Raw genomic sequence first — 16474 nt, 5'->3', positions numbered from 1 at the left:
AAACAAAGACTATTCAGAAGTGCCTGATGGACTTCAAGAGAAATTTCTGGCCTTCCCAACTTCATTTTTCCTATGTTTGCATATCTCCCAGTGCACTTATGGAAATCATGGCTCTCCTCTCAGCTCCCAGATGCAGGAAAGTAGAGATGCCAATGGGAAAGGAAAATGGCTGCTTTTCTGACCCGTGTACTTGGGGGTCTGTCACTGAACGGCCCTCTCGTGTGTGAGAGTAGTCAGTATGTTTCTCCCGAGCATGACACAGCCCAAAGTCCCAAAAGCATACATTTCTACATCATTTTTTAAACATTAACTGCATTAACAGAATAGTGCCCGCTATGAGTTGAGGCTTGCATAGGGCTCAGTGATTGCTCTTGTTAGTGATAGTTCTGCTACTTGCCTCACGTCATCCAAGATGCACCATGAACATATAAAGCTCCTCCCTTTTTCCCTTACACCGTGTCACCAGGCAGATTCTGCTGAATGCACAGAGCCCCCGAGCCCTGGGAAAGGGGATTCTGCACAGAAACCCTGTCCTCTCCCAGTAAGAGGCCAAACTGGCATTTTACAAACTCTAAGACTTTGCTGGGATTTTCACAGCGACTGGCAGGGGATCTCGCCTCCCACAAGGGAATGGAATGAAGACCAGTGGTCAAATGACAGGGGTGCTCAGGATCTGGTTTCAGGATTGCGGACTTCAGACAAGTGTCCTCTTCTTTATTAGGTGTTATTTGCACATTCAAAGCCTTTAAGTGAAGCTCCTTTCTGGGTAACCCGGCAACTCCCCAAAATAAACTCAAGTTCCTGAAATATTCTAGGTGGCCTGTAAGCTCTCTTTGGCTGGGGACTGGGCTGTTTTCGGTTTTGCAGGCCCAGGTGGTATGGATTTGATCTATCCAATGACGAATGACCCTGGACCCATAGTGAGGGCTCAGCAGATACTTAGGAAAGGTTAGCTGTGGGCGAGGCTATAGCAGCCGGGAGGCTGGGGAGCGGGGCAGTTCCCAGTTAAAGATTCCTGGAACCACAGCGGGAAATTGATGATGTGCAGACAACTGTTGAAGCACACGGTGCTATTTCTATCTAGTCCAGATAAGGAGGAAAGAACGTTCAAAGCCCATTAAAAAAGAAACAGAATTTGGAGAAAGTTGCCCCAAGGGAAGGCATGTGGCGATGCTGGCTGGCAGAAACCCTAAATGCTTGACCCTCCTGGCCCTGGGGAGCAGAGTTTGCCTTATAGGTGGAACCTCTCCTTTGATGATCCAGCTTCTCACATTTCCCCATTCTCCCTCCCCCACTGGACTCCGCGTTCATCTTGTCTCAAGCCCTTTTGATCCCTTGGCATATTGGCCAGCCCTTTGCCCTTCAAACTAATCCCTACCTCAGTTCACCCAGTGCCTCCAGAAGGGCTCCAGGGTGCACCTCATGCCTTCTCCTTCGCCCTCGGCAATGCACTGTCCTCTGGCATCCATCAGGACTGCTTTTAGCTGCAGTTAACAAAATAACCGACGGAGAGCGGCCTCAATCATAAGGCCCTTTGTTGTTCATGTCACAAGGCATCTGGAGGTGGAAGGTCTCACTGTTGTCCCATTGGCTTGAGGATGCCTGCGTCCTCCTCGGTCCTTTCTTTCTGCTCTACCAGCCACGGTGTGGTGGCTTGTCATTCTCATGCTGGTTGCTCCTGGCTGGGAGGTGACAGCTGCAACACCAGGCATCACATCTTTTATACAAGAAGAAGACGGGGTAAACAAAGTGCCCACCACGTCTGTGCCTGACAGAAGCAAAGCAAAGGTTCCTCAGAGCCCCCCCCTGAAATCCCCCTTCCCTCTCACCAGCCAGAGCTGCCCCCTTGGCTGCATCTCGCTCTGCAGGGGGTGGTGGGAGTGTGCTTTTCTAGTTACGTTAGTTGAAGGTAGCAAGGGACAAGGGGCAAGGGGCTTGGGGATGCTGTTGAGCCAGTCAACCCACAGTATCCACCACATCTACTACTGCTGCCCCCTCTACTCGGTAGAGAAGGTTCCTGAGACTGCACTGGTGTCCAAGAATCGACTGTGAATGGACACATGCAATGTAAGAGTGCAGCCTCTGGTTTCTGCACCACAGGGTCCGACCCATCGAGGGGGAGAGCAGGATTTGTGGCGCCTTCCGTCCTCTCCTGGAACTGCCACGCTCCATTCACTGGGCCATCGGCGCAACTTTGTCAAGGATGGTTATTTGTTTATCTTTTCCATGTGCCTCTTCTCTCTTTAGCTGGATTAGAAGCTATTTGAGAAGAGGGATCTCATCTCCTACCACCTTCTATTGTGAGTGACTCAACTTAGTGGCATGTACTTTTGTTGGCACCCAGGACACTGTCATTAATGAAGAGACGTCTAACCCTTAACATCGCAGGGCGCACAGCGGGGCAGCGTACCTTTCCATGGGATCCGTGGCAGACACGCTTAGGAGGCAAAAGTTTTGGAAAGGCCAACAAATGAAAACAATGTGTTTGTAGAATGGGAGGCATGTTGAATAGAGATGGCGCTGGAAGAGGCAGTGCGAGCAGGCTGTAAGCTGTCAGGCTTGATGCTGCTTTCAAAAACAGGTTTGGAAGGGTTACGAAATTTGTTTTCCCTTCCTCGTGTTCATTCATATGCTTCTTCATTCGGCAAAATTAATTGAGCCCCTACTATGCTCGTGGTTCTGGAAATCCAGAAAGGCGGAGCACAGCGTTCCTGCCCTTAAGGCTTGTGAGGAAGCTGACAAATAAACACATGGTCACATTGCAGGTAATGAGGACTATTATGTAGTCTTCTATCCAGTATCTCTGACGCTCAGAAGTTCTGAGTTTAAATTAGGGGATTTCCCCCCAGCCCTTTGGTGAGGTTTCTCTTAACTTCTCACGTTAGAAAAGCTTGGTTGTAAAGGGCTTCGTGGCCAACAGACTTGGCTGTGAATCCTGGTTCCACCGTTAACCATGGGACCTTGGGGCAACATTGCACCCTGAACATCAGTGACCTCATGTTTTCAATTGACTGCCCCTCAGCCCTGAATGTATCCATCAGTAATGCTCAGTGATTGATTCTGTTAATCGTTTCTCTTAAAATAGGCTCGATGTGAAGCCTTCTCAGCAGAGGGTGTGGTCGGACCTCCCAGGAGGAAGATGAGTCCTGTCCTTGTCAGCACCGGGGCGGGGGCGGGGGGTGTCAGTGATGTGGGTCCGTGGTCATCCCACAGAGTCTGTCCCAGCCATGGAGCCCAGAGCATGGTCCTTCCGTGACCGTGTGGCCTTGGCCTTGTGAGAGAGAACCTTCCTGCAGCCCTCTTCACTCAGAAACCAGAGCTCAGCATGGCCCGCCCTCTCTGAAGGCCTCCTGCCTGTACCAATGACCAGACTCCCCTGGACTTAGACGCAGCGTGGCCCCAAATATCCAGGACTGTGTTCCCTCTCTCTACCCTCACCACATGTAGCCCACCCACTCCGAAGGCCCCGCCCTCCCCCTGCAGGTGCCTTGGGGATGCCTGCTCCCCACCTGCACAAAGGAGGGTAGTCTAGTGCTCACCCAGCAATTGCCAACCAGCTCCAGCCTGGCTAAACCAGCGAGCGCCTCTGCTGTCTGCTGGCCTGTTGGCACCATTTCTAACCAGGGCTCAGCCCCTGCCACATTGTCCCCCCTTGGTCCTCTCCCTCCCCTTAGAGCACTGTAGGGTTTCCCTGTGTTTTCTAGTCACTCTTCCATTGCAGTTAATAATTCTTTCTATTCCACTGCTCTTAGTTAACCCAGGATGCGGTTTCTGTCTAGTTAACCCAGGATGTGATTGGACCCTGGCTGTTCACCTCATCAGTAAAGAAGAGATGAAAGTATCAGCACTTCAGATTTATTTTATCAATCAAATGAGAAAGCCCACACACAGCCCAACACACGCTGCTTTGCCTTGGCCACCACTTGCTTCTCACAGAGAATAAGGGAAACTACTGTTAACGAGTGCCAGGCACTTGACAGGATGGTGCTGATGTGCATGTGGTTAGCTCTAGAGGAAGAGACAGAGGGTCAGAGAGGCCAAAGAGATTGCTTCAGATCATGCGCGCAGTGTTGGATTGCGTTGAAACCCAGAGGACCAGTCATCCAAGTCCACATACCACACACCAGACCAGGCTTCCTCCTACAGCCCCAAACCCTCCTTCTTTTCATGTGAATGACAGCAATTTTCGTACGTAACAAAACCTTCTGAGTCTGACCACTCACTCCATGATGAGGCTGGCTGGGCAGCATGAGAAACATTTTCTGGAGTCCTTTCAGAATGACTTACTTGAGAGATCTCTCTCGTAAAGGAATGGCCTGAATTCTTTGGAAGGTGCAGGACAGTGGTTTCTCTTTCTCTCTGAGTCAGCCTCTGCATGACCCCAAGGAGCCTGTCCTTGGAACCGATGCTGTGGGCCTTGGCAAGGGTGTATTGGGCTGTTAAAGGCTCTACTTTGAGAAAACCCCCTTGGGTACTTCAAATCAAATTTATGGAATTTCCCGTTAGCAGTGGACCAGTTATACAGTTTGTTGCTTAAACATATCTTCCAAAAGACCAGACGTCTTTGTTATGTTCACTGATGCTTCCCTGGTGCTTAGCACGGAGCTGGGTAGACAGTAAATGCTCCATAAATGTTTAAGTGGATGAAGTCACATGGTCAAGGATTTGCCATATTTTTTACATGTGGGCCTTTTCCAGGCTATTTTAAAATAGGATTTTATTTTTAACGCGAGAGGAGGAATGAGAACACCTTAACAGGAACGTTACTGTTTTGTAAGTCTGGGCGCAGCACCATGGCTAAGATGATCTATTCCAATGACCAAACTCACCCTAATCCAAGTTTACCTGTCCTGTGTTTCACCCTCTCCAGTGTTTGCTTCTTCTCCATATCAGCTGGCCGCTCTGTTGATATGGTGGCAAGTGTAATGAGTAGGTACCATCCCAGTAAGGAACAGAGTGGCTTTTTAACTTGAGCCCTTTGGAAGGATTTGTCCAGTGCCTGGCAGAGAATTCTATACATGGCAGCTACTCCATAAATGTCTGTTGGCAGTGACAATGCTGTGATGATGGCAAGATCTTAAAATAAAGGCTTGACAGGCACAGGTAATGGAAATTCAGGCCAGGGAGGAGGGCTCAAGAGAGGCCTTCGTGTTCGTGGTTAGACAGTGTCCCTGAGTGTCTCAGATCATGACCAGGAAGTCAGCCACACTTTCTGTGTGTGCTTCGTAGTTCAGTGTATTTGCATTGCAGTTCATTATTTAAAAAAAAAAAAAAAAATCTGAACCAAAATAGCAAACGAAAGAAACATTCTCTACGTGCGTCGTGGGTGTTCCGGTACAGAGGTGAGACTGTGTACATGTTAAACTCCACAGTTCTTTGTAAAAACCTTGCTTCCTATTTCCCAGAGGTTATCTTTCTTGTTTTCCCTTTTAATACAATGAGAAAGGAAAAAAAGAATATAGAAAAAGAGTAAGCCCGTTGTTCTTTTTAGAAACATCAGGATGTGAACCAGTATCTGCCCCTGCTCACAGTTAAGTCTCCTTTAAAATAGAGTTGTCCCAATGCCAGGAGCCAATGAGACCAAACTGTCCAAGGGCAGAGTGTTAATGGGCGAAGCTGGGTAGAGCTGCCTCACCTGGTGCGGGGCTCATTCACTTCCCCCTTCTTTCAGCAAGTGCTCATGGGGCACCAGCTCGGTGTGAACGCGTGACGCCTGCCCGGTGCTAACCCTGTGAGAGGCTGCGAATACAGCGAAGGATGGGAACACCCTGAAGATGGCTATTTTGCCCATCTTGTAACCTCATCACCCGGGAGTCTCCTTAGTGCATCGGAGGGTTAAAGAAATACTCGTTGAATTGATGAATGGTCCAAGCACTCATGGAGTTAATAGCCCAAGAAATTATACTAAATTTCTTCTTGTTCCGTTAACATTTTCATGCCAGTAATATTTAAGTGAAATGAACATCAGGGTAGCTTTACGGAGAAAAGGAGTGGTGAGTCCCTGCTGCCAATGAGCAGCCGCGTGGGAGGATGGACGGAGGCGTGGTTGTGCTGTTGCCCTCTTTCCTACCAGCCGTGTGTAGGAAAAGGAGGGATGATTCTCACTTGTGTTGGTGGAAATAAGCCTCAGGACTACGGAGCTGCACGTGCACCGGAACATTTGAGCTCTACTGGAGGGACCGCTCTTTCCCTCTTTAAGCCCAGCCATTGGGGCCTGCTCGTTTGAACTGGGCTGCTCCAAAGCAGGAGTCCTGGGGGCAAAGGTGGGGATCCTTGCTAAAAACTGGCAGCAATTCTGTTCTTCTTAGCTGGGCATAATTTTGATAGGCATTGAAATACTCGATGAGCTCAACACTTTAAGAATTAAGAATTTAGCCTAAGAGTTTGCTGCTCCTTTGAACAATATCCAATATCACAGAACATTCCAGTAGTCCCATGATGGGTTCACTCCTCACAATGTGAGTTAGGTTCATTCATTCATTCTTCCTTCTCTCTCCTTCTCTCTCTTCCTCCCCCTATGGCTCTCTCTGTTTTTTTCTCTTCACAAAAGTCTAAGCAGTTCTGGACACCTCCCCCATTTTTTGTGGATATGGTTTGCCTACCATGAGGCATCTGTTTTAAAGTGGGGGAGACATTCCAAGATTTTCTAACCTTCCTGGGGCAGAAGTGACTGGCAGTGCTGATGGCCAATCATAAACCTATTACTTGATGACAGGTGGGCTCGAAGGACGGCCTCTCTGTTTTTTAGTAACATCATTAACCAGCAAGCAGTCATATTTGGGGACAAAGATTGCTCATTACTATTTTCCAAACACTGCATTTTTCATTTGTTATGATCATGTGAAATTTATCTTTCTGGAAAGGTTTATACAAGCTCTTAGGACTTAACTTGATTACAATAGTTAACATTCAATTTATTTTCATCTTTATCAAGAGAAAGGGAGAAAAAAAAACCCCATTAACTGATGATTGTCAGGAGGCTTTTTGCTTATAATGGGCAATTTGACCAAGGGTCCCCTGGAACATGCCATTGCTTAAATTTGCATTTCTCCAGGAAGTCTCTAATAGCTAGAGCGGGTTTGGGGATTAATGTTCAGATTTCAATCATTCCCGCTGCTCTTCTCATCCATTATGACAGTCCTCAAGGATTAACACTCTTGTGACTACAGTTATGCCCTACTGTGGGCTGTCCCAGGAACAATTCTATTAATATCACTTTTCCTCTTCCTAGGTGCAAATTCAGGAAGCAGCCGGCAAGAGACTCTCTCCCAGCCGGACGCCAGCTTTCTCAGAGCCTGCGTGGGAGGAGTCTGCATCGACTGGGACCACGGCAGATTCCGTCCTCAACTCCAGAAGTACCGATGATGAAAATGCATCATTGATCCAATACCTGGAGAGAGAAAGCTGTACTCAAAGCCCACAGCATGAAGAAAACCAAGACAGAGAAGACAACACACCTGGGTGTTCCTGGGGAGACCCAGGACATGGGCCGAGCCTCCCAGAAGCCAACCATGGAACTCTGCTCCCGTGTGAGCTGTCAGTGTGTCTCTCCCCGGAGGGTGGTGGTGACCCCAGGGAGACTGAGGCTCTCTCTGTTGCTTCCCCTGCACCCGCAAATACTGTCCCCACCCTGGAAACTGTGTGCCATGGGCCAAGGGGCAGAGAAACAGAGTGTTTGATGGAGTGTCTTGAAGCAGGTGACCAAGGAACGCATGGCACCATGGATTCTCCTGTTGGAGCCCCAGTTCATAATTATTTGCCTCAAGAAATTTGCTCCATGGACTTAGAGCTGGCAGAAGGTCAAAGCGAAGAGTCTGATTTATGTTTTCCTGATGCCAAGACACTGGATGTTGTTTTTCAAACACGAGGTTCTGAGCCCCCACAATCAGCAGGCCAAAGCAGCAAGGACAGAAACTCAGGTGCGCTTCCTCCACCTAGCAATGCCCTCACCTGGGACATCTCACAAAAGGCCAGTGAAGGTGCCACGGGGGAATGGCTAGCCACGGTGGAGAATTCCCCCTCCACGCTGGCCTCCACAGGGCAGGGCAGGCCGAGCCCCAGCATCTCAGGGGGGCTTGAGGAAAGAACATCACTGTCTTCTGAGAATTCTTCGGTGTGGGGGGAAGAAGGTGTTGACACTCCCAGAACCCAAGCCCTGGACCCCACAGCCACACCAACCAGCCACAGTTCAATTGTGAAGTTTCCTCAGGAGGAGCCTGCAACATTAACTGCTAACCTTGAGTGTCCTCAGGGGGCCAGGGAGAGTGGGGACACCCCAACTGGTACCATTGCCACCAAAGCCCACCCAGCTGAATACCTCCCTGTTTCAATTGCTGAGAACAGCCGCACAGATAGCCCTGAGGAGAGCTCACCTCAGACCCCAGATGAAAATATTTTTCAACATCTTTCCAATGTACAGCCGAGTCATATTTTAAATGGCTCCACCCCTGAGTCTGCGGAAGAGCTTTGCACGGCTCCCGGGGGCCCAGGGGTCTGCGTCTGTGCCCCGCCGCTCCCAGAGGGCGGGTTTTGTTACAATTCCCCTCTTCAGATCAATAGGCAGGCTGGAGATGGGAGCCAGACCATGGACCGAGTGGACAACAGGGGCCTGGAAGAGAAGTTTCAGGAAGAAGGAAGTGAAACAACACAGGGGCTCCAGCAGGAGAGTCTGCCCCACCAGGCTCCTCTTTCTGAAGAAAATGCCCGGGACAGTTGGCCTCCGCCACCTGCTGTCCAAGGGGAGACGGTCCCGGCACCTTTGGACCACCCGGCAGCAAGCTCCAGGGAGGAAAGGAGGCCAAGCTCTGGCCTGGGGACCAGTGTGTCCATGGTGACCGAAGCTACTGTGGACGATGACAGTCAAACTGTGAGCAGTGTTTCGCCTCTCCCCAACATCCTCCTGGAGGGGCCCACAGGACCAGGACATGGGGAGGCAGGCATCAAGCCCACGACGATGACTCTAGAGGCTTCCGCTTCAGAGGTCTGGCCCCCAGCACGGCCGGCAGGTTCTGAGTGCAAGGAGTCAGCAGCTGGTGCCGAGACTCCTGATGAGGCCTGGGCTGTAGCTGACACGCTGCAGGCAGGTGCCGCTTGGCCGGAGCCGGGCCCCGCTGAGCCTGCCGCATCGAGGGGTGGGCCCCAGGCTGAGTCTGGCTCAGCCCTGGCTGATAACAGAGAAACGCATGAAGGTCAAAAGCCAGCCAGGCGTAACTACTGGAGCTGTCTTTCTGCCCGGTATTTGAGCCAACGCCGGCTCCTGGAGTCATCCGTGGACCCTGTGGATGAAGAGGAATTACGTGTCATGGAATCGCCCCCCAAGTCTTCCACAATGGGAGGGCAGGAAACTGTTAGCAATGTGAGTCAAAACCAACAGGAAAAGCAGCTGGGCGTGGCTCTCCCTGCCTTCTTTAAACCATTTCTTACCTGCCCTAAAATCCTAGAGTCCTCTGTAGATCCCATTGATGAAATGGGTGTGGTGGAGTGGGCCCGGGGGGAAGCTCCGGAGCCTTCTGAATCCGCAAAGGGGCTCATCAGAGAGGAGAGTGAACCGCAGGATGGAAACTCGGACCAGAGAGCAGAAGTCAAGCCTGCCATCTCGCCAGTCCCGGGCCCCCAGCCGGGTGGGGAAACCATTCCCAGGAAGAACAGCACCAACCAAAACCAAGAAGCCAGTGAGAGAGGGGAAGCTGAGCAAAGTCAGCGTGACAAAGCCACAGCGGGAGTCCGACCTGCCACTTTGCTAGTACTGCATCCCGGTGAAGGTGGGGAGAGAGCTGCCAGCGGATGCAGCGGAAACCAGGAACAAGAAGGCTGCGAGGGGAGCCCAGGGAAGGCTGAACAAAGTAAAAACAGAGGAGCAGATTTTGTTTTCCCCTCTTTACTTCTTTCCAGCGGTCTTGCAGCCATGACTCAGTCACCTGTTGGAGTGGCCACTCACGATGCCACAGGGCAAGTTCATGACCTTCCCACGAACCATTTAGTGGAGCCCAGAAACTGTCAGCAAGCATTTTCTGCCTCAGAGGAAAGGGGAGAGTTAGAGAGTGAGCGTGGGAAACATTCGCCCTCTCCTAGTGGTCTTACGCAGCTGCCTTGTACTTCATCTCCTGAAGGAAACAGCACAAACTTTCCAATAAGCCACAAGATTGAGGAACCTGAAAAAGAGATGCCCCAAAGTGGGGAAACCAAAACCGCAAGTGCACCCAGCTCCCCTGCAGTGACTTTGGTGTTCACTTCAGGAGAACGTGCGTCAGAGGCAGCTCCTAAGACACCGCAGGACTCAGGCCGACTGGGCCCTACCAGGGGCCCTGGGAGAAAGACGGGGGAGGAGAGGTCCCGTCCCACAGCCGCCCAGATGGGCCGATCCCCAGCAGCTGCGTCAGAGGAGGGCAAGAAGCGGCAAGAACCTGCAGGAAGTGGGCATTTAGCCGAGGGAATGAAGAAGAAAATTCTGTCCAAAGTGGCCGCCCTGAGGCTGAGATTGGAAGAAAGGGAGAACGCCCGAAAGAACTCGAGTTTTCCTAAAAAGATTCCTAAACTTGAAACGTCGGTGTCATGCACCAACGAGCAAAAAGACCCAAAACAGCCACCTTGCAAAAGAGAAGGAAAAGGTGAGGCTCGGTTGCTCTCCATCGCTGGTACGGTTTGGGTGTGCTGACCAGGTGTCAAGTTCCTTTGTCCTCCTGAGTCCTTTGCCATTAAGGTGAGTGTTGACCAGGTGGGCAATGACACTATGGTTGTGACCACAGGCCTGAGCAGAAAGACCCCCCCCCCCGCCCGCCTTCTCAAACTTGAGCGGCCTCAGAACCACCTGGAGGGCCTGGTAAAGTACCAGCCAGGCTCCACTTTTGGGGTGTCTGATGCCATGCATGGGCTGAGAAATTGCATTTCTAACAAGTTCCCAGGTGGCCTGTCGGGAGGGCCTCTCTTATAGGCTGCCTGTAGGTGCGTTTAATTCAGGGAGTGTGATTAGGATGCTCTGTTGTTTAATTATCCTTCAAAAAATATTTTATAAAGAGAAGCAGAAGCATTAATCAGTATAACTAATTAGTATAATTAAGTAGACCACCAACTGAGAAGTTCCCAGAAATAAACATTTAGGTACAATTTGGGAGACTCTCCCTTAATCATTGACTCTCATTAAAAACGGCTTCATTGAACTTGGGTTTTCCTCCAAATTTGAGTATAAATTTCTGTCCACCTCACCCTTTGCTTATTGCCTGAGTCTCACGGCTGGGGGAGGGGCCAGGTCTCCACTCCAGGTTTCAGACCCCGCGAGGCTCAGAGCCCTTGTCACTGCCCTCACCTCTGCTTTGCCCGGGGAGTCATATTAACACCAAATTCCATCCCATAGTCCAAATTTTAGCCTCTTATGTGTCAGAGCTCTTCTCTCACTCGCGGAAAGACCCAGTGGAAGTCAGAAGAGAAGACAGAGCAGCAGGGGAAGCCCACCTGGGTCGGAGCGGCCCCCTTAGCTCCGAGGGGCAGGCCTTCTCCTCTGGGCGAGCCCGCGGACTTCTGGGCAGGGCTTGCATTCCCTGTCCATGCCCACGTCCACGGGCCCTCGGCCCTCTTTCAGAAAGGACTCAACACAAAACTATCTTCCGAAGACTTCGGAGGGATCCAACCAGATTCCTAGTATATATGTTTTTAAGCACATTTAAAGAGAATGCAGCAACATTTTAAAAGATCTCCAAAGTGGGTTTGCCGCCAATGGAAACAATCTACTTGTAATGCTTGTCCATGGTTATTCACGTTACCCTCAGGAGAAGGGACAATCTGGTAACCACATGCTGTTGAAAGGTTTGATCCCAGCTGACACACGGCCTCCCTGAGGTCAAAGGGCAACAAGGATGGGGTGCAGCATTTGGGGAGGGGTGGTGCCCGCGCACCCCTGACCTGGTGAGGTAGGACTTGGGGGTGGAAGATGACTTGGATGATTCTGAAAGAAATTAAACCAAGTAACCTTTTTTGGGGAGGCAGGGGACATTCGGAACTTAGTACAACTACACTGCCCGGCCCCTCTTAGCTCCTTCATTTGTGCTGGTCCCTCCGCCCCCCACAAACAGGGCCCCTTCCTGAAACCCCAAGGCCTCCTGTCCAAGCCAGCTTTGTGTCTCTCAAAGTCCCTCACTTAATTCCACCACTCATTTTATGCCCTTTCCTCTGTCCCCCAATTTTCTCTCTGTTCAGAGCTTACAACAAGTGGTAGGTGGGGTTGGCAACCATAGGAACCCTTAGTTCGCTACAAATCACCTCTGAAAATTGCCACTGCAGTGTTGGAAGGGCCCTTGAGGAAATGTGTCCTAAAGGAGGTCAGCTTGGTCGAGACTGAACCAAGAGTATCAGACTGTGGGCCTGGATGCCCGGCATAGCTCACAGGAGCCACATGAGTGGAAACGGGGCTTGCCGGCCATAAATGCTTGTTATGTTTTCTATCTCTGCCATAATATTATTAGTAACTTCAGCAACTCTCTAGTTTGAGAGCATGTTACACAGGCAGCTCATTATCACTTCCTGGGAAGAAGATAAGCCTGTAGATGTGAATTCTGTTATTCAAGGCTCTGTGGGCACCAAGGAGAGATGGGAGGCACGCTTAACACGGCGACTATTTCACAGCGGTGGACTTTGAGGGAACAGCGCACACACGCATCGGCATTGATGACTTTTGTCTTGGTCTGAGTTATACAGTATTTTATGTTACCAAAGATGCAAAGTAATGGAACTTGGTCTCTAATCAACAGACACCACATTTCCAGTAACGCCACTGCCCACTGACTGATTCCAGCCACCTGTCTGGGTCTTCTCTTCTTGTCTTGTTCCACTGTCAATGCTGCCTCCCAGTGGTTGCCCCAAGTAATTACACATGTGCCTGGTTTAAGGCGTTCTGAGCCCTGATTTTAAAAATCAATATTTGAAGGTCTCCTCCCAACTCTGGAAATCATTTCCTTATTGCTCCTTTTTCATTCAAGCAGACATTTCTCTTCTGTTAATGAAATTGATATCAGACATAATAGCAATCTTCAGCAAAGACAATGGTAATCAGAGGCAAGATGAATGAATACTTTTTAGCAAATAACTATTGTTTAATTGCCTTTTACATCTGACAGCTTAACCACAATTATGTGGATGATCCAGATTTTATGTTACTCCCTAATCCCCTGCTCTTATTTTGACCTGGACCATCTGGTGATCATTTAAAAGCATCTTTATTTGAGCTGGGTCCTGTAGACTAGGTATCTAAAATCCTTCTCCCCCATCTTAAAAAAAAAAAAGTCTCTCAAGTTATAGTTCACATTGTGCATCACCGACCTTACTCAGGGAATTTTAAGTAACAAAAAGTAACTATGTAGATTGATTTGTTCACTTACCTAGTGTTGAAGCAGCCACATCTCCTCTCAGACACTTGGTTTTCTCATCCATAAATTGAGGGTCATAATTATTGTCCTCATCTCTGGGGACTGTTGTGAGAATTAAGTGAGAGGAGATGGAAAAGTCTTTTGCCCACTGTTGGGCTCTTTGCAACTGTTACAAGAACACTGACCTGCCGATCTCTCATTCCTAGCTCCGGTATTACTGAAAAAGATCCAAGCTGAGATGTTTCCCGAACACTCTGGAAATGTAAGACTAAGCTGCCAGTTTGCGGAAATTCATGAAGATTCTACTATCTGGTGGACAAAAGATTCAAAACCAATAGCCCAAATGCAGAGAAGGTGCGATGTTTGCCCCTGGTGACTTTTCAATAGTTGCTGCTTATTTCACCTCGCAGCTCTAAAATAAAATAATACATTATAGGAAGTAAAGCAGGAACTTAGAGTAGAAATTCCACACTCAGAGTATCCAGGAAGAGGAATTAAGGGAAGACAGGAGCCTGAATAGGGAAAACGGTGGCGGGTTCTTGTCCTGGCCTGGCCTCTGATGGGTTCCGTGGCCTTAGGAAGTCACAAAACCTTTCGTTACATTCAAACATGTGATTTAAAACCTTTTACATCACAGGTTTAAATTTTAATTTTTAAAATCATTACATTTTTATTACATTCAGGGAACACCTCAAGTCACCTTGTAGTCTGAGGCGCTGTGGCCCCAGCATGGAAGAGCGCTCTTCTGTGTGTCTGTGAATTTTGCCATGTTTTCTGTCACAGCTTCCCCCTAACCTGGTACAGATCAAACTGAATTAAAAGGAAGAGACAGTCCATGTGGCCTTCAGAAAAGTACCCGCTGCTGAGGGTGATAAGCATCCACCTCTGAGATGGGAAAAGCAGTTTTTTCCTGCGGTCCCAGGCTATTGGAGGAGCAGGAGAGTCATTGCTAAGAATACCCTATGTGGGATGGATCTGATTAATGGCTTCTTAGAACACCTTTCTCGCCATAAATGCTGGTTCAGGGGGATTGATGGACTTGAGCTTCATCTGACACACCTGAGGAGGTGGGGCTCGTTCTAGAGCTAGACCACCTGGTTCAATGGGAACCAGCGTAATCCAGACAATCCCCAAAGCCTCTTTCTGCTGAAGGAGGTCGCAGCTCAGCTTTCTGAGTCTTGGGAGGTGTTCCTATCCCTTTAATCTTGTCACAAGCAGACTGAAAAAAGTAAGAAAAATATGAGTTTTCTGTATAATTAAATCAAACATGTCTGCTTGGAATACATCTGGAAGTTAATGTCCCTGATGCAGCTGTGGAAGGTTTGACCTATAGTTCTGCTTCTTTAATATCACCACACAAACCTCACTGGATTGTCACCAATGTGTTAGCTAATAAAGCTGCTTCGCCTAAAATGTCATCCTTACCCTGCCTGTCATACAAATGGCTTAAAAGGAATTAGAATGGAGAAATAATGGCATGATTTTTAAATCAAAGCTATTCTCCAGAGCTTTATCAAAAAGAAGTACTAATTATTCATTTAATTTTTTGTTGGTGTTGCCACCAGCCAAGTGCAATTAACCAGCATTCCCTGCAGCTTTGCCTGAAGCTCAGAACTGGCACCTGAATCTTCCAGGCTCCTTTCCCTTTTGAGGTGTCTGTAGAGAACCTGACCTCCCTCGAGGGGGCAGATAGCATTAGTAGCGCGCTACTTACTGATGACGTGTGCCAAGGCCTCTCACGTCTTGTTGGTGTTTGTTTCCTTTCTTCTTGGCGGCCCTGTCTGCAAGAGGCACACCCGTTTGCCCTCTCTCTGCTAACACATGAGAATATTGGGGAGTCATAATTCCTTTGTATACTAACAGATGATGTATGTTATTTCCCGTGGGATTTCAGATGGTGTCACATTTCTTTCATCCCTGATTTCAGTTCAGTGTTTCCGTTACATGTCCTTCCATGAGTCACTTATCAAGAGTAAAGATCTGCTTTTCCTTGTCCCTTATTGTGTCTGGGTTTAGAGTCAGGTTTGAAGTTTTAGGTTCTCCTTCAGGCATGAGTCATCTGGATTAATAACATGACTGAGGTGGATCCTGATCAGACATTCTGATCAGCCCCCAGAATTCGCGATGCTAGTTCTTTGTTTTATTAACAACAGTCAACCCTCTCAAATGTTTCTGTGTGTTGACATTGCATTTAGGGGAGAGAGTGTTAAGCCAGAATTGTCCTGATCATCCCCTATAGATAAAAATATTATTTAAGCAGCTCACCACGATCTTGTCCTTTAGCCAGTTCATTGGCTGAAAACACCAGGTCGGAGACACATTAGTTCCTTTCGCCTTAAGTGCATTAGAAAAATGCGACTTCCGAATGATGACACGTGCTGATGTTAATATCCCCCCTCAGCGCAGGAGACCACTCCGTTGTGTCCTTGGCCGTCGTTCAAGCCAGTCAGAAGGACCAGGGCCGCTATGATTGCTGCGTCAAGAACAGTTATGGAAAAGTGACCACTGAATTTAACCTCACCCCTGAAGGTAAACCTCGGCATTTCTGTTTCAGATAAATGAGAACCACTAACGCCTACCAATTTAAGAGTGTTCCTTTGTTCTGAAAGCATTCTCTTCTGTATCTTCTTCCAGTTCTCAAACAACTTTCCAGTCACCAGGATATTAAAGGTAAGCCAACCTGAGTGGGGTGCCGCGGACTGGGCCCATCACAAAGCCTGAACTAGCTCCCGGAGTCAATGGCGGAGGCGACATTCCCAGGGAGTCTCCTAACCAAATAAGACAGAGCTCAGGGATCACTGAGAACTGAGTGAAAACTCATGATCCACTTCAACCTGATCCTAAGGCCTATATCTCTAGGCTACAAATATCCAGAAGTGTATCATTTATGAAAGAGATCAGACTGTAGCGGGCAGTTGCTGGGAACATGTGGAGGGGGAATTTGGGGTTAGGTTTTTTCCTTTAAGCATCAGACTAGCATTCAGCCATCTGCAGGGGATTTTTCAGCCTCTAGCACTTACATGGCATGTTTTGTTTCTTCAGTTTAGTTTTCACTTTCACTAGCTGAGCAAATTCCCAAAGAAGTCCAGGTGTCTAGGAGTACAACTCCATTTATTTGC

The 16474-nt window shown here is 48.8% G+C and overlaps 1 protein-coding gene across 1 annotated transcript in view; it reads left to right on the top strand.

Annotated features, from left to right (window-relative positions):
• ALPK2 (alpha kinase 2) overlaps positions 1-16474 on the top strand; it is an 89590-nt gene that overhangs the window by 53193 nt on the left and 19923 nt on the right. The window contains exons 5-8 of the mRNA XM_054583735.1: positions 7232-10607; positions 13562-13709; positions 15757-15884; positions 15990-16025. Of these exons, the coding sequence (XP_054439710.1) occupies positions 7232-10607; positions 13562-13709; positions 15757-15884; positions 15990-16025 (3688 nt within the window). The remainder of the gene's footprint in view (positions 1-7231; positions 10608-13561; positions 13710-15756; positions 15885-15989; positions 16026-16474) is intronic.

This window comes from Pteronotus mesoamericanus, unplaced genomic scaffold (genome assembly GCF_021234165.1).
Source record: "Pteronotus mesoamericanus isolate MK-2021 breed Mesoamerican mustached bat unplaced genomic scaffold, CSHL_Meso_final contig_74, whole genome shotgun sequence".
NCBI lineage: Eukaryota > Metazoa > Chordata > Mammalia > Chiroptera > Mormoopidae > Pteronotus > Pteronotus mesoamericanus.
Note: the sequence above shows the minus strand (reverse complement) of the source record. Positions and strands in the feature narration are given on the sequence as shown.